The sequence below is a fragment of the Gouania willdenowi genome, chromosome 5 (assembly GCF_900634775.1).
Source record: "Gouania willdenowi chromosome 5, fGouWil2.1, whole genome shotgun sequence".
Taxonomy (NCBI): Eukaryota; Metazoa; Chordata; class Actinopteri; order Blenniiformes; family Gobiesocidae; genus Gouania; species Gouania willdenowi.
Window position 1 is genome coordinate 22,468,740 of NC_041048.1, and position 21,440 is coordinate 22,490,179.

At 40.0% G+C, this 21,440-nt stretch overlaps 1 protein-coding gene across 2 annotated transcripts; it reads right to left on the reverse strand.

Annotated features, from left to right (window-relative positions):
• Nucleotides 1–222: 222 nt before the first annotated feature.
• LOC114462937 (transmembrane protein 198-like) lies at nt 223–19,898 on the reverse strand. Of its 2 annotated transcripts, none has more exons than XM_028446057.1 (5): nt 19,418–19,898; nt 3,773–4,026; nt 2,253–2,828; nt 1,395–1,472; nt 223–1,153 (listed from the first exon to the last, which is right to left on the reverse strand). In XM_028446057.1, the coding sequence occupies exons 2-5, from the start codon at nt 3,924–3,926 to the stop codon at nt 1,101–1,103; spliced, it is 861 nt and encodes a 286-aa protein (XP_028301858.1). In that variant the 5' UTR covers nt 3,927–4,026; nt 19,418–19,898; the 3' UTR covers nt 223–1,100. The 2 variants fall into 2 exon arrangements, with proteins under 2 accessions (XP_028301858.1, XP_028301857.1); XM_028446056.1 differs by having other exon boundaries at nt 1,324–1,472; nt 19,418–19,895.
• Nucleotides 19,899–21,440: the final 1,542 nt, after the last annotated feature.

Here is a 21,440-nt window from a genome sequence, read left to right on the forward strand (position 1 = left end):
TTATGTCATGATGTGAGTTTACTGATGAAAGAGTGTTCTGTCCCGCTTTGTTCTCCCTGAGAGGGGGAGAAAAAAAACATAGGGGCACCATGGCAACCCTGACCAATAGCAGAGAGGGAAATCCTTGCCATGACCTCGTTATTGTAAGTGAAGCATCCAGAGTGTCAGTGCCTATGTTGCTAAGAGGGACACAGAAAAACTGATAAAACAAACAAGTTGGAATCAGTTTTCAATCAAACGCATTTATTTATCTCTGAAATTTCTATCAACAGGTATTTACACATTCAGGTCCCAAGTGCACGGTCCCTGCAACAACCAATGAATAACTGTAAAAACAACACACATGCTTTGACTTTTTTTTTGTCTTAAAAAATACAAAAAAATGACTCCAAACTTGGTAATAAGATAAATTAATCAAAAAAAAATAAAAACTCTTCCTCCATTCTTCTCATCACTCGTCTAAACCACAAAGATAGAATAAAAAAAAGTCACAGAACTGTTAGGAGTGCTGCAGGGAGCTCTGCAGGGCTATTTGCATTATTTAGTTTTTTGCATTTCTTTGTCCCGCTTCATCTATCAGCGCTTATATTTCACTCTTTCATCACGTTCCAGCTACAAAACACACACAAAATGAAACGAAGCCAACAACCGAACAGTTAAAAGAAAGTCGACAGGTTTCAGGAATTACTCTCAAAATACAGTACATGAATATCCAAACTAACAAAAATAAAATGTCATTCTTTGAGGCTCGTACTTGTGGTTTTGTAATGAAGACATTCTAAACAGAAATGAGTGCAGACCTAGGGGTGGGTAGTTTGAGAGTGTTTCTGTGAGAAACAGGAACTGGACTTCTCCAATGATTGACCAGAAGCTGCATCCTTGCTACAAACTGGTTAGACGGGGATTAAAACAACTTTCGTTGCAGACCAGTAACCAGCTTCCACTCTAGGTTAGCTAGACTAACTGGAGGTCACTGGTTAGTCCCTTTTTTTCTATGAGTTCATCAGACTCTGACGACTGGAGTTGTAGCTGTGAGTGGCACCGTGGAGCTGGTGTCGTAGTCCATGTCGATCATGGTGTGGTTGTTGGTGCTCAGGCTGCTAAGGGAGGTGCCTGTGCCCATCTGTCTGTCCCGCAGACTTTGCAGGTAGCTCTGAGGAGAGGAGGAGCAAAGCACAGGGACAAATGAGTGACAACAATCCCAAAACACATCAGGAAGCTTCATTCCTCTTTCTCTGATTTATAATAAATAAACTACTCTGCGTATTGTGCTATAGATCTCCAAAGAACACAACAGCCTACGCTACGTCAGGAAACACTGACCGGCGCCAGTAGATCCCCAGCGTAACGTTTCACTGGGGTGGGTTTACGACGGTATGTGCCTTCCTGCCCACCTGCCTGCTGACGCTTTTTGGCGTCCTTTTCCCGAATCCTCATCAGCTGCACTCTTTTCTGTCTCCGGCTGAGAACGACTGTGAAGGGAAATACACATTTAATTAGTCAAATGTAATGAAAATTCAGGTTAAGAAAACGTGTTTACACAATAAAATGGCTTCCATCTACAGTTTGACTCAAAATATTGTTTTTTGCTGCGCTGCAGAATTTAGGCAGGAAAATAAAAAATGTCAACTTTGTGCCCTAGTTTGCACTTCCGTGTATCAATGATAAGTATGTAAGGCACCAACAATATCCAAGCAATAAGTGACAGATATAATACCAGTCCTTGCAGGATCTTCACTTTAAATTGTTTTGATTTTGTGACCAATTTTTCATTCAGTTGGTTAAATTCAGTGAAATCATTTGAGGGAAATTGCAGCATTTTGGGGAAAAAAAAAAAATTAAAAAATCAGAGTTCTTGCAACAATTTGATATAATAAAAAAATGACAGCCATCATGTAATCTAGGCATGAAAAAACTATAAGCCAAGGAAATGTTATGGAGTTTCACTGAATTTGTGCATTCACGGGGGGACTGAGATGGAAATTTACACAATGATTTATGTTTTCTCTTGTCATTCATACTTTTACCTGCGGGCTACATTGGAAGTTCTGAAAGCCCGGATTTGGCCCCCGGGCCTTGAGTTTGACATGTGAAAGAAGAGATCAACTGCTAAGATTAAAACACTGTGCTATACTTCCTAAAGTACTCTGACTCTGTCATGTTCACAGTTGACTTTGTTTCCTCTTAGATCAATGTACCCATTTGTAGCCACGCCCACAGACTGAGGCAAACCCTCTTAGTGGTTTTCTTACCCTCGGTGTGTGAGAAGCTGTCATCCGTCAGCTTATATTGTACCAGTATTCCAAAGAGGCTGAGTGCAGGCCAGATGCCCAGGATGACCCAGCTGTACCAGCAGACAGGCGGCCCAGACGTCAGCCGCAGGCAGTCATACACGTGTGAGGCCAGAGCCAGCATCTCCACAAAGTAATCTGCACACACTGTCATGATGGCCGCTCCAAACACGGCCGTGGACAACATGGTGAATGTTTTCTGCCACTGCAGCGTCAGCACTGCAAACAGCATTCCCGATCCCAGCAGAGCCCCCAGAGGCACCCACACTGTGGTGGGCGTGTAAAACTGCTGAGTCACCAGCAGAGCGGCAAGAGCCAGGAGGAGTCCCAGCAGTAACCCGGTCATAAAGAGGCCGACGCTCCGCACCAGCATGGTGACCAGGCCGCACAGGAGACCGATACCGAGGCCGATGCCTGCGCTGGCCTCCACGCTGAGCTGCATGTCCAGCACATGCTCTTTGTGGCACAGCAAAAAAATGATGACCGAGCCGAACATCAGGCCCGACAGGAACATGACGGCTTTGAAACAGCGATAGCCTGGAAGAGTGAAAGGACAGAGTAGCAGTGAGAGAATGTAACAGGGCCAGCGTCAGTGCTGTTGAACGTAGGGGCTTTTCTACGGTGTGATGTCGGCCCCTACGATGTGTTTCAACCAGTGTCGGGGGGCTTTTTTTGTTGTTTTTTTCTTTTTTAATCGGTACCGTCGTAATAATTGTTGCAGACTTGGACTTCCAGGCGTGTCCGTGTTGTTTAAACCTGTGATTCTCAACTGGTGGGTCGGGACCCAAAAGTGGGTCGCAGACAGCTGGTCAAATATAAATAAATACTTAATGTCTCATGTTAGACTTGTCTTTTATTTTGAATGAAACTTTTCTTATGACAGGCATGCTGTGAAACACATGTTGCACAGGAAAATATAGAGACTTGTGTTTTAAAAAAGATTGTGTGTGTTTTCAACAGCGATTTTTGAAAAACTAAATTTGGTTAGTTGAATTCTGGGACCCAATGACAAAATGTGGGTTCCAGGATGAGACCAGTTGAGAACCCCTGGTTTAAACCATCTTTATAATCTGTATTTGATAAGAGCGTCTTCAAATCAGTCTTATAAATTAAATGTTTTTTCATGTCTATACAGTGTATTTAGTATTTATTAGTGGAGGATCTATACCAACCATGATTACCTCTAACTCAAGTCATCATGACCCTTCACCAATTAGACAAATCACTTTTGGCTTTAAAGTAAGGCAGTAAAAAGATTAAAAAAAACTAACTTTAGCTTTACTTTACAAAATTTGGCCATCAGAGGGTTATAAATTGCACATTTTTCTTGGGGGGATGCACCAGACCTCTCTACAACACGTGCACTCACGATCATCCCAACAACAACAACAACAACAACAACAACAGAGTATGTATATGTGTATATGTGTATGTTATTAAGATCAGATTCCTTATCAGACAGATCAGTGTCAAGGTCTCACCAAAGAAGCAGTAAATGATGCCAAACAGGCAACACATGGAGCAGATGACGACAGGGATGACATTATACTTCCTGTCTATCTCCAAACTACAGGCATCCACCTCCGCCATGCCTGCACCCGCCCCCTCAGAACTCAGCCCAGTGGGATCCGTCATTCTGCTCTCACGTCAGGGGGCTCTGGGACTGGTTGAACTTCAGGATGAGGCTTGGACCTCACTTGGCATTATCTCGAGTCCATCTGAGCAGGTTGGATTGCTGTAAAAATAAAAAAATAAAGCAAATAAACTCAAATCCTTTTTTCCTTAAAAAAGTTCAAATGAACCAAGATGTCATGAATTAAAGGTGAAGTGAAGGAAGGATTTGGCTCTTTAGATGCACATAAAAAACATACTCAAAAACTTATTATCTTCTATTTTCAATCATTACAGCCATTTTCCAATTAACAATTGTAGAAAATGCAGTAAGATTTCTGGCATTTTATGTCAAACAACAACAAATATGTGCATATGAAAAAGAACGTGTGGCTAACGCTAAAACACAGCACTGAAATAAAGCAACTAATGATTCCAGCGATCTTTCTACATGCCTTCTTTGTCAGCTGAAGTGCAACAACTGGTGTTGTTGAAGGATGGTATATGATATTTACGCTGGCAGGCCTGTGGAGAGCTGCAGAAGGACTGAAGGTTTACGGGTGGACTGCTCTTTCTCCACCAGTCTGCTGGCGGGCCTCCTTATGAGCTCACCAAAGCTAAGCTCCAATTACAAACTCATCGGTTTTTTTCTGCTTGAGACAAACATTCAGGACCAGTCTGTCCTGCCTTTTCTCTGCACTCACTGCCAGCTTCTCTCCTCCAGCTTTTGTTTTGCCTCCTTTTGCAGACACTAGACTGTAATTGAATGTCCCGTCTATGGACGAGTTGACATGGAAAAAATGAGTTCATAGGAAAGTTCCTTTTTCTTCTTCAGTCCCTTTCAGCTTTTCCCTCTCCCTTTGCTTTTTATCGCTCACATGTCTCACTTCTGCTCTGATAAACAACACCGTCCAGGAAGTGGCCATTTGTACTCAGTCTACGCAAACAAATAACCTGCATAAGAACACATTTGTTAGGAGTTATATGAACCAATATTTGGAACATTACAAATGCATTGTTGTCCTCTAGAGCAGTGTTTCCCAAACTTTTCTGTCTCATGTACCCCCCCGAGGCCTCTCTTTAGATTAGGAGAACCCCTTCGTCACAATTTAGTAACCTTTCTTGTTTTATTTACATGTTGTTAACATGTTGGCGTCTGAAATATCCTACAGCTGGAAAATGTCAACCTTTTTTATTAACTAGTACAGTGCCCGTCGGAAGTATGTATTCATGTGGGAGTGGTCAATTATGGTCAAATGAGTATGTGTTTGAAGGTTGGATGTACAAAAAGGTTTACATACTCTGTAGTGTTATAAAGGGGTATCTTTGCGGATGCAAAGTAAAATAGCGTGTGCAATTTCCTTTGTTTAATTCTATGGGACATGCGCATGATGAATTGTTAAATAAAGTTTGTACCAATGCAGCGGTTTAGGTGAATTACTCCAAAATAACGGATGCACACACTTGGGGTATGTGGAGGCCGTTGACAAATTTTCAGGTCGAACAGACACCGCGTCGGGGAGATATTCGCTCCACAAACACCCACGCACGCAGACCTTTCTTGCTTTTATAGGTAGATGAGCATAACATGTTAGTAACAATTTAGTAGGATATTAAGGCCACAATATTGTTTATTCCATTAATGCTGTTTATTGTCAACGAGTGGAAAAGATGTTGGATGAGCATGTACAGTGTCTGTAATAGGCTTAAAAAATGACTCAGGATATTGGAATTAGATTCAATGTTTCCAAGTACCCCTAGCGGTACATGTACCCTTGGTCAAACTTTTTTGACTCAAGTATCCCCTTTTCTTATTTCTGAATCCCAGTACCCCCCCCCATAGTATTCTGACCAAAATGTTTGACAAAGGGGGTACTTCGATGCAGAAATAAGAGAAAGGGTTACCCGAGCCAAAAATGTTTGACAACCAATGCTCTAGATAAAAGGGAGCAAAAACACTTTGATGTGAAGAAACCAACTACATAGTCAAGCTGTTCTCAATTAGAAATTAGAAATGTGTTTTAAATGAGTACTGTACAGTTAGTTTTTCAGTAGGCAGCAACTTTGGAAATATAAACTAAACTCTTAATTTCTGTCCTTGTATTTGTGTTCATGCTGTAACAGACTGTAACTCAAGAAACTAAATACATAGTCCCTCAGTGCTGTCTGGGTGGAGCTCTGATCTGTCTTTCCCAGTTACAGCAGATACAGTCATATGAGAGAGCAGCAAGGAGGGTTTTTTTGTTTTGTTTTTTAAATGGAATGAAGAAGCACAAAGACAAATGTCAGCAGATATATATCTGTCATGTGCGTGAGCTCACTACACCAGTTTGTTATTCGGCGCACACTTGTCCCCGCACTTTGCTCCAGTTGGCGTCAGTGTAGTGCGACGCCTTGCGTGACCTGCCCATGTGTTTTGAATGTGAAATACACCTGTGTGCAGCTTTGTATACCTGTTTGACAACTTGCTCGAACTCGCTGTGGTACTCCCTGCTTTGTGCTTAAAAAGCAGATGCATATTGTGCCGCTTGGCAAAGGAATCCAATTTCATTGACAATTTCTCAGTAAACTATCTGGTAAAATACGTACATTAAATTACAGCGTAGCTTTTGGTACAATAATCAATGAAATTAAACTTCAATAACTTGGTGTAACGTACAACATTTAGCAGAGAGAGACTTTTGTGGTCAGCGTCTGGCATCCATTTAAACTCTGGGTAACGGTAACAAGCAAAAGCTGACAAAAAGTATGTGTAAACTAGTTAATAATTCATCATAACTTTGTCAGTAATAAAGCAAATAGTGAAAAACAAATGGTTTGAGATAAACTCAAATCTCTCTCTCAGGTTACTCCCGCCCTTCGTCACAATAGTGTCTCATGTTCAGCAAACTTGGAAGTTAGAGCTGCAGTGGGAGAAAAGAGCCATTCTGGACAATAACAAAGGCTGGGAGGCCCCATGCTGTGACCTCCGATAGCACTCAGAGAAAAGCCTGCACACAAACAAGAGGCTGCATGAAGATGGCTTGGTTTGGTGAGGAAACTGCAACAAGCCCAAGATGTTTGCCTTCAGTGCTGCAGACTAAGAGGCGGGATCCTAAACAGAGCCATCCATCTCAGGGCCTGGACTCTGTGGAGGGCCCCCTGAATACGCCCATTGCTGAATCTCCGACCAGCCAATGTTGCCTGGCAACTCTTTCAATGTAAAGGCAAAGAGAAAAGTGATGTAAAGCCAAGCGAGGAGCTTTGTAAGGCAGCTTTAATACAAAGGTAACAACATCAGCTATGCTGTTCCCATCAGAAGAATAATTGCATATTATCAACAACAATCTATGCAGCCTTCTAATCACATTCATTAGTTATTGATTCAAAACACTGTTTCTAATCAACGTTGCAATGCAAATATCTGCCCCTGAAAAATGCACAGTGTTATACTTTGACCTATTTATTCCCTGTAATTCATACTACAATAATGTGACGCTTGCTTGGCCTGATGTGGCCTGTGGGCCTTATATTTGACATGTGTGCTTTAAATGTTGTGGTAAGGGGGGAATCTACAATTTCCAGTTAAGAATGCATTTTATAAACTATTTCGCAGTCAACAAGAACCTTATTTTACTTAAAATACCACACTAGATTATACAATTCCTAATGAATGTGCTCAAATGTGAGTTTTTTTTGTTGTTGTAAACTCTGACGGTTCAAAAGAACAATTTCAGCCAGGGAATGTTTGACAGTAAGATGTCATATGAGCTGGTATTTACTTTTCCTGAGGCAGTGTCAACCTGGAACTGACAGTTTACACATAAGTAGTAGTTATAGAGGAACTATGGAATATCATGCTGGTCCTGAGGTCACTCCCTTTGAGCAAACACTGACTGGGGGCTGGAGTGGACCAGAAATGAGTGCTCAGCTGCTGAGGAAAAGACAAGTTCCCCACATAGCAAATCTGGGTGTGTGTCATTAAGCGGTGGGGGTGTGGAGAAGCAGAGCCAAGGATTCAGTGAGCGCTCCACTGACTTGATGACCAGGACCAGCTGAGAATACGAAAACCTGCAGCACAAGACTAGCAGTCTGAAGACTTCACTGACAAGAATGTGGGATGCACGGTGGTCCGAGCAGTTGGAACTATAAATCACCCCAACACTGAGAATCAACTGAATCACACTGATAATCAGTCACTGGTACATTTTTACATCATCAAATAGTATACACACAAACACCGTCCTAAACTCATCCGCCACAACACATCTGCTTTCACTCTGAACTGAAATGAATAGGATTCAAAAGTCTCAGATCCACACTTCCTGTTCCACCATGGCAGGAAGCTCAGGGCCAGAATAGGAAGTGGAACATCAGGTTTCAGCAGGAACTGACTCTGAGAGATGACACAACTGACCAAAGACGTGTGTTTACAATGAAGCAATGGAATACAGAAAACGTGAACATCACAGTGTTTAAAGATGCCATTGTTACTACAGATGTTTTGACTTGAGCAACTGTGTTTGATGCAGTGAGAATAAGGCTTTTATTTGTCTGCCTGGCAAACAAAAGCACTGAGTAAAAGTGCCTTTGCTAACATGCCTGAGAGTCTTTAATGGTTTTACGCATAGCAGCTAATGCTGCTTGTGTGGTGTAAAAATGTAGCACAACAGAGAGAAGAAAAAAAAAATGCCTTTAAACCAGTGTTCAAAGAACAAAAATGCCACGATCAGTCGTAAATGTCCTTATTTAAAATATGTACTTCATGGAAGAATATTTTGCCCTGAAGCAATGTTAACATTATCAATGAAAAAAAATAGAAAACAATTAGCTATGTCCTCACAATATAAAGTAATGATTTCTTTCTGAAAACATTAAATGTAAACTCTTTATTACCCCAAAGTCTTTAAAGTTGAACTTAGGTCTTGTACTGTATGTGTTGTGTATAATGCCAAACTAGGTATTCATTCATTTTTTAACCTCTCTTACTCCTACATGTGGGGGGTTGTAGGGGTCTGCTGGTGTTTTGAATTTCCTTCTGGATCAATAAAGAGCATTTAGGGGATTACTGTAGTGTGTGGAGCTGCTTGTATCATCTGACAAGTCCTATTTATTTATATGTAGTTCATTCAAATACCACACTTGGCTCAGGGAGTAGTAGCCCCCATAAATAAAGTTGTTATGGTTTTGATGAATTTTTATTCATACTGTATTCTCTCTAGGACTGATCGAAAGCAATTATGGTCATCTATGAAAGACTTATATGAACACGTATTATACATGTAGCATATCTGCTCATGATACCAAATACCAGTGTTTTTAAAAAATATAATGTTGTGAATTTTTCATGTACCGCAATACCGGTATATAATTAGCGGTGCTAAAGGGGTAAGGAATCATTTATGAACATGTTTAAGAGTAGGAGGCAGCCAGAAAGAAAATAGTAGCAGATTCCGCCCGCGGCCTACACTTCTAGACAAGAGAAGGGTAAAATATATAGCGCCCTCTGCTGTTCAAAAAAGTACTACGATTCAATTTTCAGAGAATCGATATTAACCGTGATACCTATGAATTGATTTTTAACTGCCTTACGATTAATCGTTACATCCCTAATATAAATATTTTTTGTTTTTAATTTTTAAGTACAGTGACACCTTTGAATAGATTTTGAACTGCCTCATGATTAATTTTTACATGCCTATACAAAATACTTGATCTGTGTCGTCCACTCCGATGGGAGAATACACGTAAGAGGTAACTACGTACCTCCCAGCATTAATGTATTGGATACGGTTATTTTTATCTGTTATAATTACAGCTTTGAGTCAATTTGTTTGTATTTTCAGATTTTCACATGTAAAGAAAACATTACCGTGAACACCAGGGTTTATGCGTTATCTCAAACCTAAATGTTTGTGTTGCACTGGTTCTGAAACACGCAACAGTTAACCAGTGTATAATATTCCATTTTTATCTCTGTTATATGAACATAAATCGACTGTCATTCATTTAATTGGCAAACTTATGATTGTATATTATTGTGAGGTTGGTGAGCATTTTAAAGCTAGATAGAACAGTTGCTGGCACAACATATTCAACAATAGTTATGTTCACTGGTGTGGCCTGTTGGCCCACAAATATTTCTTTGTGTGCAGTTCACGTCCCCACTATGCCTGAGAGGAATTTTTCCACATACACTCCAAAAGCATGTGTTTGGGTGAAGCTAGTCTCGTACCTAAATGTAAATGTGTGTTACTAATTGTTTGTGTAGCTGTTAACCCATGAAAGTACTGCTGACTTGTGTTTTAGGCTAAATATGGCTCGTCCAAGGACACATTTATGCAATTTTCTGTCTGATGTTTGGCTCCTAAACTAATTCAATAAAGTGAATAAACCAATGCTGTAGTATAATTAATCCTACAAATGCGTATTATTCATAGTTGTAGTAAATTCAGTGAATCCAGCTTTTCCCCCCACTCCTAATTGTTTTATTTTGTACTTGCTTGAATATTGCAGAAAACAATGGTGGTCTTTCAGCTTTAGAATACAGAGAACTACTTATTAGGATTGATGAAAAACACTTTCAAAAAGAAGTCCTGTGTCTATGAAGCATGACTGTAGTGAACATGTGAACCACATACGTTCATTAACACACTGCATTCTTCTCAAAGTAGTAATATCCAGCCACACAATATGCTGTTGTAAAACGTTTGGGTTGTTATCGGCCAGTGAAGATGGGCGTGCTGATTGTACACAAAGTGAGGTCTGTGATGTTGAGAAGCTTTTGCTTTTAGTGGGCGGGACAGTGAAGTGGAATGGAGATACACTATACACAGTATGTGGCTGATGAACACAGGATTGGAGGACGGGAGCTACAGTCAGACAGCAAAGTGGTTTACTTGTCAGCACTGTGGCTTCTCAGCAAGAAGGGGTGGGGTTTGAAATAATCTGTGTGAAATGTATGTGTTCTCCACTTTGTTTGGATGGGCTTTGACTTACATCTGATATTTTGTTTCATCTGATGGCTGATAATGTGCAAAAGGTGATCAGGCAGGCATTGCTTCCTTTTCTCATCCAACTTATCTAGTTCAGGGGAATATTGTGCTCTATAGCAGGGGTTCTCAACCTTGGGGTCTCCAGATGGCGTCAACAAACTAAGAATATTATCTGAACAATTTAAAGAAGCATAGGGCAGGAATTGGAAAAAAAAAAAAAAAACAAAACATTAATTTTATGTTTTTTTTATGCTAATGAGTGATGAAGCGCTCTAAACCAAAGAGAATGAGCCCACACACTTACACTATTGCCTTGAAAAGATTGTGTGATACATTTTGTACTGCTGTTCTGGGCGTGAATTTCCCACGCAGTTCTGCGAACGTGAAGTCAAATGACGCTGGTGCGCGTTCTTGACGGATTGGAGAGTTTGGTTCCACAGATGCATACAGAAAATTGTCACATGAATGGCAAGTAAATAAATAACCGTGTTACAGTTGGAGTGAGGATCGGCCCGCATTTCCTCGTCCGAGTCCGACCCGACAGTGAAAACCACTTTTTTTTTCCTCAAAGAAATGACATATTTAGTTTGTTTTAGTGGTAAGCACCGATTTTATGAACAAAGAACTGTTAATGTCAACATCAGGTCAGCGCACGGTTAACAAGCAAAAGTGAAACACAAACGGGGGCGGGGTGCACGCAAGAGACCCATTGGATCTATTTACTGTACATAATCCATGTATCAAATATAAATATAATCCATGTTATTGTGCAGAAAAAAGAATGTTTCAACGGTGTATTCCTTTATAATCGTCCTCTGCTCCATTCTCCCTGCACCAAGAATCACGGCTCTCACTGTTACAGATAAAGTTGCATTTTTCAGGACTACATTAGCTGTGGCTGCTGCAGCAGGAAAGCAAAAATGCTGAACGCAAACAACACTATGTGACCAAAGCCGACCACCAGTTCTAAACATCTGTCTGAACCTGACCAGTCCAGTGCCGTCGGGTCCTGTCAGCGATCGGTCAGGTATCCATCCTCTAGTTACAGTATCAGCTGTGTGATGGTGCTCAACGGTTGATGTGCACCCCTGCAGCGGCTTGGCTGATGACTGCAGTTACCAGTGACGTGCCGTCAGGGTAGGCAAGGTAGGCAGTGCCAACCCAAGGGTGAATTGATATTTGATTATTTGTTTTAATTATAATTTTTTTTTTTAATTATATAATTACAAATTATTTATTTTTCCATTTCCAATAGCCTACAGTACCTAGAAGTTTGAAAGTGTCCGCATTTTGTGCGTTTCATAGCCCAAATTACTAAACAGCGCTATTTCCTGGAACAGCTGCACGGTCTTTTTTTTTTTTTTTCACTCCGCTGTAAGGCAGCGGGAGGCCACGCCCCCTCCCAAAGGCACGTTGCTCTTCTGGCTCCGTTCCCATTGCGTGTTTTTACGTGTTTGCGCATGCGCAGTCAGGTCCCCAAGATGACAACCATTTACGTGCAAAGGCAGTGTAGAGAGCTGCCTTTGCACGTAACCGCGCTATGCTAAATGCTATACGTAAGTTCACAGTACATTAGTGAATTGATATCATGTGACCGCTGCTGCTACGTTCTCAAGCTAGTGGGCGGGATAACACGACAGGCAGGATGACAGCGCTAGAGACGATAAAGAAACTTTGTTTTGATGAAAAACGACAGCTTTTAAAAGATGGAGACCAACACCTGAGCTACCAGACCTTCAGCAAAAGTAAGGTCAGAACATGTTTCATGCTTTTCACAGTGAATGGAACAAAAGGAAGGATTGACTTTGTGGATGCTCCTCACTAAGGCTGTTCTAAGTTGTTGTCATTTTCTCCGTGTTTCCAACACAAACAATGGATGTGCTGTCGTGTCATGAGATACGTATATCTTGATGGGAGAGTTTGGAGGCTATATTAATCAATTGTTTATGTTTCTTTAATGGTGTTTATGATGTTGATTTTGTTAGATGGCTAAATCATATGGATCTTGTTGGGTTTTTTCTTTCTTAATATGAATTTTATATTTTGAAAAGCGCATTGAGATGACTTTGTTGGAAATTGCTTTATACAAGTAAAATTGATTTGAATTGAATTAACACTTGACAGCAGAAACTTATGAAATTGTATTTGGTGGTCTCGATTTGCAACGTACCTACCCAGCCCTAGTGGTCACGGCACGTCACTGGCAGTTACACTATCCACAGTGGTGTCACTACTATGGAGTCTGATTTCTAGATCCTGCCCTATGCTCCTTTAAGCCCATTTTTGCTTATTTTTACCGTTTTTCTGCAACTTCACCAAACTTGTCATATTTTAACCTATTTTCATAACTTTTTCTTGCCGTATTTTTGCTCCTTTTAATGTATTTTGCTACACTAATCCAATTCTGCCACCTCTCCATCAAATTCCAATGCCTTTTATGCACATTTTTCTACTTTCAAGATATTTTCGACATTCATTAACCCTTTCCACCACTTTTCCCACCTAATGTCACATGTTGACCCATTTTTAACCTCTTTTCACCATATTCCATGCTTATTTTGCCTATTATTAGTCATGCCCATTATTTGCCAGTTTAAACTAAATGTTCCAATATTGACACTTTGAATCCTTTTTACCAGTTTTTCTGTCTGTTTTTGTCAAACTTTTAACCAATTTCTGTGGTTTTTAAAATCCCATTTCACCAACTTTTACACCATTTTTGGTCACTTTTAACCCATTTCATTTCTGAATAAAACAAGGATTTGCATCTCTAAGATGACTATATACTATGGCACAAATAATACTAAACTTCCTGGATAACAGTGGATATTATTCAGATAAATAAATAAATGTGATTATTCCAGATTCAATGAACAATGGACCATCATTTTGCTGACTTTATGGATGGACCCCAAAAAGCTCTCCCCTTTATTCCCCCTTATAGATGACCTTGTCTCCACATCTTCAAAGTTCATGTCTGTGTTCAACAACCTTCAGGAACAGTAGGGGTGAGTGTTGGCAAGGATGTTGCAATACAATACGTATCACGATACTTGGGTCACGATATGATATTATTGCGATATTCTACCCAGTTAATGATGAAAAATCAAGTTGCTGTATATGTTCATTAGAAGATATTGATCATTCAGAGGACAAATTGAGTCACACCTATTTGCTTCAAAACATCCTATTTTTTTTATTTATTATTAGTGTTATACATTGTCATCATAAAATAAAGTGCAACAAGTTTCTTTTCACTGAAACTACTGTGTAGAAGTCTCAAAGTAACCATTACAACATAATGATGATATTGTAACAACTGTAAGTGAGAACATTAAGGATAAAGCACCCTGAGTTATTGACAATGCACAAAAATAAGAACAAATAATTTCTCCTATTGGGTCAGTTTAAACACTGATCTGAAAATAAAATCCCTGTGCATACATAAATATTGCAGACATTACACACTGCCATCATAAAATCAAGTGCATCAAGTAACCATTGCAACACATTAAAAACATTGTAATTACTGAAATATTGCACAAATACACAAAAAATATTGATTAAATATCAGATGATTTTTTTTTTTTTTTCTTAAATCAATTTTTTAAATAAAAAAATTGATTTATTGATTGGCACCCAAAAAATAATGATATATCGTTAAATCAATTTTTTTTTTTCACACCCCTGAGGAACAGTGGGGGTCCTCGGTCTCTGACACCTTTATTTGGGCGATGGCGGGCAGAAAAAGTTGTGAACCACTGGCCTAGGGACTCATCTATGCACAATTACTCAGTGCTGAAAGGCAAATACAACCTTTACTGGGACAAATACACTGAGGCACACATTCACAGACATATGAATCCACTCCCATGGCCAACTGACAACAAATACTATTTTAACATACATATTTATGAATGTATGAATTGAAAACCAGAGTACCCAAAGATAACTACAGCAGGCCTAGGGAGAGAAAATGCTAACTTTAACATAAAAATGTGTCCCACCAAGGGTTGAAGCCACACTTTCCTTACTGAGAGGCAGCAATGCTTCCCTTCGATGGAGCTCATAAATAGACATAATAACATACAGGCAGTCCCACAGTCACACAGCAGTGGTTTAGACCTCCAGTGTAGTGCCTGTACATGAATTGAGCCCTTCAAGCACAGCTCTATCATTTTACATCAAGCAATAACTCTAATTGTGTCTCCTACAGCGGTCTCACGAGTCTCAAATATCATACATGTCGTTTTTTTCCCCATCAATTTTCACATGCCTTTCACATGTCAGTGCTACAGCCAATGCTTAAAGCTATACAGCAGGGTTAGTCCAAGTTTAAGTATTACAATTACTGCCACTAAATCCAATATAGATTCTATAAGACGAATCCATTTTTCAATATTAAGCCGTCTCACCATACAACCTGTCTTGCTTGGCAAATGAGAAGAGGTTTGCTTATTTCATTGGCGTAGTATCATCCGCCCACTCTACTTATAGTAGGTGGGACTACCTGTCGTGGATGAATACATTTCACCAGCCAATCAGGATTGGCGTAATGACATTGGGCTTCTGAGGAATGACGAGGAGATGAGGAGGTGAGACATCTCACTCATGTTACTCAGAGAACCGGGGTAAGGTAAATAACCTATAGTTATGTTGTTATCTACAAGTTAAAAAAAAGTTATTTTAGGGTTTTTGTTTGGCTTTAAATAACATTGCACAGATCCCTGGCAGACTTATCATATAATTATGTTACACATCAAGCTTTTGGCATTTAAAGCAGTGGCTGTTGTTGGAAAACAGCTCTTCAGCCTGGTTTTGATAGTTCAGGACAGTCTGCCTGAGGAAGCAACTCCAACACGTAGTGCCTGAAGTATGACTGTGTTAAATGATTTAAACTGAAACTATTTGCAGACCTTTATGAGTAAGGTGAGCGTTGAGGTGACTAAATTAAGATTCATAAAGTGTGATGTGGAAATTGTTCCTTTTTTAACTGTATGGAATTGAAAAGTTGTTTCAAATAGTTTGTCTCAAACTTTGACCATTTTGATATCTGAAGACGAATGCTGATCTTAACTGTGGATACGAGAAAGAGCAAGCAGCCTTATAGAGTGTGTGTTTGTGTGAAAATTAATAAATCAGATCCATCCATCTTCTTTGTTCCTTTATTACTGCTCTCAGGATTTAAAGAGTAAGTACACACCTGCCTTCTGCTGACCTGCCACTAGGAGTGAAATTCAAAAAATGCCTAGATTATGGGCGTTACTGCTGTAGCAGTAAGACACGCCCACTCAGATAGCCCGGTAGACGGGTTAAGACAGGAATACGCACACTATGGCCACGTTTACATGGGAGCTTTAATTCCTCTTTAAAGCAGAATAAAAGTTAATTCCTCTTTAAACTGACCATGTAAACACTTAATTCCTAATGCTAATTTAATTCTGAATTAAACTTAAATCCGAATTAAGTGGCTGGTTTATTCCGATTTTAATTCCGAGTTAGATAATTCCTCTTGTAAACAGTTTACTTGCTTATTTCCGCTTTAATGGCAAATGGCTGCTCCGGTGTGTTGATGTGTCTCCTTTCACTGCAACTACCTAGTCAAATTCCTCGTATTGTTCTAAACTGTACCTGGTCAATAAAGCTCTTCTGATTCTGATTCTGATTCTGATTCTTTAAGTTAATTTGGGTCGTTAAAGCATGTGCGACTGGCAGCGATGACGCGCTGGTGACGACATAATCCAAGATGGCGGCGGCTCGGACTCCAGCCGAGACTATATAATAAGAGCCTTAAAGGAAATGTATGTAATGAAAAGAGTGGATGGACGGAAGCATAAACTTGCGTACTTTCACACGGACTTATTAAACACAACATGGACCTCGGTAAATGGAACAGGCTTCACTGGGCGGCTGGCACTAGGACCCAGAGGTGGAGTAAATGCGTCCCCGTACTGCATGTACAGGCTGAAATATCACTAAGTTTATCATTTCACCTGTTGTTAGAGCTACTATCTTTACCAGGGAACAACTATTTATTCATGGTGATTGTTTTCCGGAGTAATAGCGGGCTTTTAATGGTGATTAGCTCCTATCTCCCTTCCGCGCCGCGGTCCAAACCGTGTGTTATTGTTGAGCTGTTGCTTCAAAACTACAATCAAAATAAAATTGAAAACAGTTCTCGTGTGTGATGTTCTGTGTTATAGCTGACAATAAAAGGTTTGTTGTGCGTTTTTCCTGACAGACGTGATACGTCACGTTCACCCACTGTCCAATCAAAGCCTGCCCAACCCCCGGACATGAAGTGGAATTGAATAAAGCCAAATAAACCGGTTTTCCATGTAAACCTCAATTCGGGAATTACTATCTCTATGTAAACACGAAGCAGAACACTTTAATTCCAAATGATTTAAATTGAAATAACTCATTCTGAATTAAAAACATCATGTAACCGTGGCCTATGCATCTGTAAATACACACATAGCTTGATGAACCCTCTGAATAGACCAGATTCTGCTCTTTATAGAAACACAGAGTCAAAAACAACACCGCAGGAACGCACGGAGCATTAGACTTTCTTAGTCTGGCTGTCAATCAATGCACAGTGAAGGCTGTGATTGGAGGAACCCTCTCCCTCCTTTCAACTTTTATAGGAGGGGCGGGCCAACGGTGAAAATTGATCACACAGGGGAATCTGAAAGAATCCGCCTCAGCCAATAGCAAAATTCAGTTGTAATAGCAGGCGTTCAACCTTTAGTGGCCAGTATACTGGACATTTTACAACCAAATACCCAAAATTAAAATACTTTTACTAAAATGTGAAGAGTGGGACTAGGATCAATCAACACCACTACTTCATACCCAGATACATATGTATTCAGCAGAAAAAAGTTTTGGGTGTACTTACTCTTTAAGGGGTCTACTGTTGCACTTCGCTGACTCACATGGGACGTGAGGCAAACCATTCATATACTCATTCAAGTCTACAGCTTTAGCCTAGCACTGGACGATATGGACCAAAACTCATCTCAATATTTTTACTCAAAATGGCAATATACGATATGAATCTCAACATTTTTAACGCAATAAAGTCTTAGAAGGACAATTCTGGGTTAAAATGGCTGAAGAAAAATGCCACACAAGCACATTAATTAAACAGCTGCACAATATGTTCCACTTTTGGCTTTTTCTCCTACAACAGACAGCATGTGTGAGTGTGGTTTGTTTAGGGGAAGGTTTGGATTGGGGGACGCACTCAGCAATACATCTAACTGCGTGAAAGCAGTGACTACTAAAACAAGCATTTTAATACAAAATAAACTATAACACAAATATATAATTATAGGCAATATTGAATTTTCCATATTGCCAAAATAGACATCTTGATATATCTTGAATCTTGATATAATGCCCAGGCCTACTTTAGCCACTCCAGTTAACATGTTCATTGAATGATGGAAGGAAGCCGTAGTACTCGGACATGGAGGGCACCCCCCCCCACCTCGGGATTCAAACCCAGACCTTTTTGTTGTGAGGCAACTATGCACTACACTACGGTGCTGCCTTAATATCTGATTCAAAAAGTATTTCTCTCTTAATGTACATGGTTTCATTTTAAATTAAATTGTACTTTCTTAAAAATCAGTGTGACAAGCCTTGTAAAATTTAAAAATCAACATGTGCCGTGTGTCTTTCATCAGCCTCTACTCATCATCCCTTCTTTCCTGCCCGCTCTTCTTCCCCAAACAGGGCCGGGCTTCCTATTTCTTCCTTTTTGCATTTTTAAAGAGGCAAAACCATCTGCTAAACTGACTGAGTAGGTCAGATAAAGGAGGAGGGGAGTGTGTGTTCCACTGATGGTCTGTAAGTACAGACTGCTGCTCCCCAGTAAAGGGCAGGATGTGTATAGGCTGTCATCACACCCAGAAACCAGGAGTCATTCCCAGCATGGATTACCCAGTGGAGTCACAGGGAGAAACTGGGAATCATTGAACATTATTGGTGTTTTAAATAAGAAGAAATCAACTGTCCTTTAAACCGAATAAACAACAACAACAACCTGTAGGAAGTGTAAACTACAAGTGTTTTGGGGGCACACTTTGCTTAGTTTTTTAAATAATTGTAATTGGGTTATCAAATATAATGTGCTTGAAATAAAATAAAATAGAAATACAGCTTTTAGACCCAGAGAAAATTCAAACCAGTAGTTTGTGAGCCAGCAACGGATTAAAGCTCATAACTATGAGACTTTGGTCTGAGTGGCTGCCCCAGTGCACACCAATAAAGCCTTTATTGCCATGGATCAGTGTGTCTTTGTACTCCCAGGCTAAGGGATCACTTGCATCATAAGCCTGGGACCATAGAAAGCTCTAGATATTATTTGAAGCGTTTCAGCCTGAGGATCTGCTGGGATTAGTTAGAACCACTGATGACATGTGCTCCATACGGTCCATTCATACTCTCACGAAGAAGCACTGGGTGTAAAAGGCTGAACAGTGGAGACGTTTAACCACTTACGTGTTGTAAAGTTTGTTTTCTACTTACAAACAAGCTGAGCTCTGCCGTGAAGTGCTCGGTGACACCCGTCCTGTCAGGCTTTAGCAGCGGTCCACCATTCACACACACGCTGAGAGCTGGAGACCTGTTGGCTGTCTTTAGACCGAGGAGCTGCTCTCTCACTGCCGCATGGCTCGTCTCGTTCCCCGCTTCAAATGTTCACTACACAACAGGAGGGGAGCGAAGCCTCTCTGTCTCCATTCTCAGGGGAAGCCGTTGAAGTGATCCAGTCCCACTCGGTCCTCCTCTACTCCGCCTCTGAGCCGCTGAAGTCAGCACAACTGTAGAGACACAAAGAGGGGAAACTTTCCCTCCCTCCCTCCTCCCTCTCCGCCCGGGCACTGTGGCAGTTGGAGCGTCAGAGGGGGTTGTTGGGGGTGGGAGGTATGGAGAGCCCCTCCAGCCCTCAGGGACTAACGGCTGCCTGACCTGGCTCCACCTGAGAAACACAACCAACAGGAGGCCAACTTTATCTCCAAAATGACACCGATAACACCACCTAATCAATATGGTAACCTAATCACCGTGAGAGGGGTGTCAGACCTACAGTATTCAAGACAAACTCCATCATTCCGTGTCAAATATAGTTTTTGAATTATAACAGAGGTGAAAGTAATGGATTACAAGTACTCACGTTACTGTAATTGAGTTACAATTATGACTTTTATTTCTAAATCAGTAATTTTACTTGTTTTAATTTGAAAATGTTACTTAAGGAATTTATTTTTCAGACAACCTTTTTTCAGGTAATTTACTTTTATCTCCTGACATGTTTTGAACTGTCAGTCTTCCTCAGAGACATCTACTTATTGCTTTGATATGTCCCTACGAGTTAATTTCAAAGGAAGACATCAAAGCATTTACATCTTGCATCATGGCAAGATTTATTAACAAAAAAAAAAAACATTGTGTGTTTAAAAACACCACAAAACAATCACATATTTAAATGTGTACTATCAAAAATATTTAACAAACGTCGTATGGTCGGTTTACATTCAAATATCACGTCCCAGCAGCTCTGTCTTAAAGATTGCGAGTGAAGGAAGTGACCGTCTCTACACGCATGCATTGAAAAGATCTGAAAGGATCCAATTCCGTGATAGGATTCGTAGTGACACTAGCATTAGCCTAGCAATAACCTAGCATTAGCCTAGCATTATTATTGACCTGGTATTAGCTTTAAACTAGCATTAGCTTTAGCCTATAAATAGCATTAGCCTAGCATTAGCATTAACTTAATGGCAATAACCTAACATTGACCTAGCATTAGCATTCCCCTTACATTAACCCGAAATTCGCATTAGCCTTGCATTAACATTAGCCTAGCAAAAACCTAGCATCATCATTAGCATAGCAATAGCATTAGCTTTAACCTAACATTATCAGTAGCCTAGCAATAGCATTAGCTAGCTTTAGCTTATAAATAGCAATAACCTAGCATTTACTGAGTAATAACATTCCCGTAACATTAACTTTAACCCAGCATTAGCATTAGCCTAGCATCAACATTAACTGCTCTAATTATATTCTAGTTTCCAATGTTGTCAGTGTTTTTAATTTCTATTCACATACCCCCAATGACAATTTGCATACCCCTGGTGATACCCGTACCCCACTTTGGGAATATTCTACAAGCGACCAATCTCTCTTCCATTGATAAAAATACAATTGTTTTAATTGTGTGCATGGAAGAAAGATCAAGTAAACCCCAAAGATAAAAGCTGGGGGAGGTTCCTTAGCAGAATTCGAAAGGTGAAGTAAGTAGTTAATGAGATCATGAACTGTAAATATTGACAAATAACTCTTTCCTAGTGTGCATTCATATTTAATTATTTTTTATATAACAATGAGCTACACAAAATCCCACCTTTGCTATGTTTTCATTCTACTGCTAAGAAATATTTTTGTATGTATGGAAGCAAATTATTTTTGGGAGTTGATGTACAGTGACATATTACTCAATATGCACATATTACTCAACCTTATACAAGTGATAACAAGCCCATCAGTC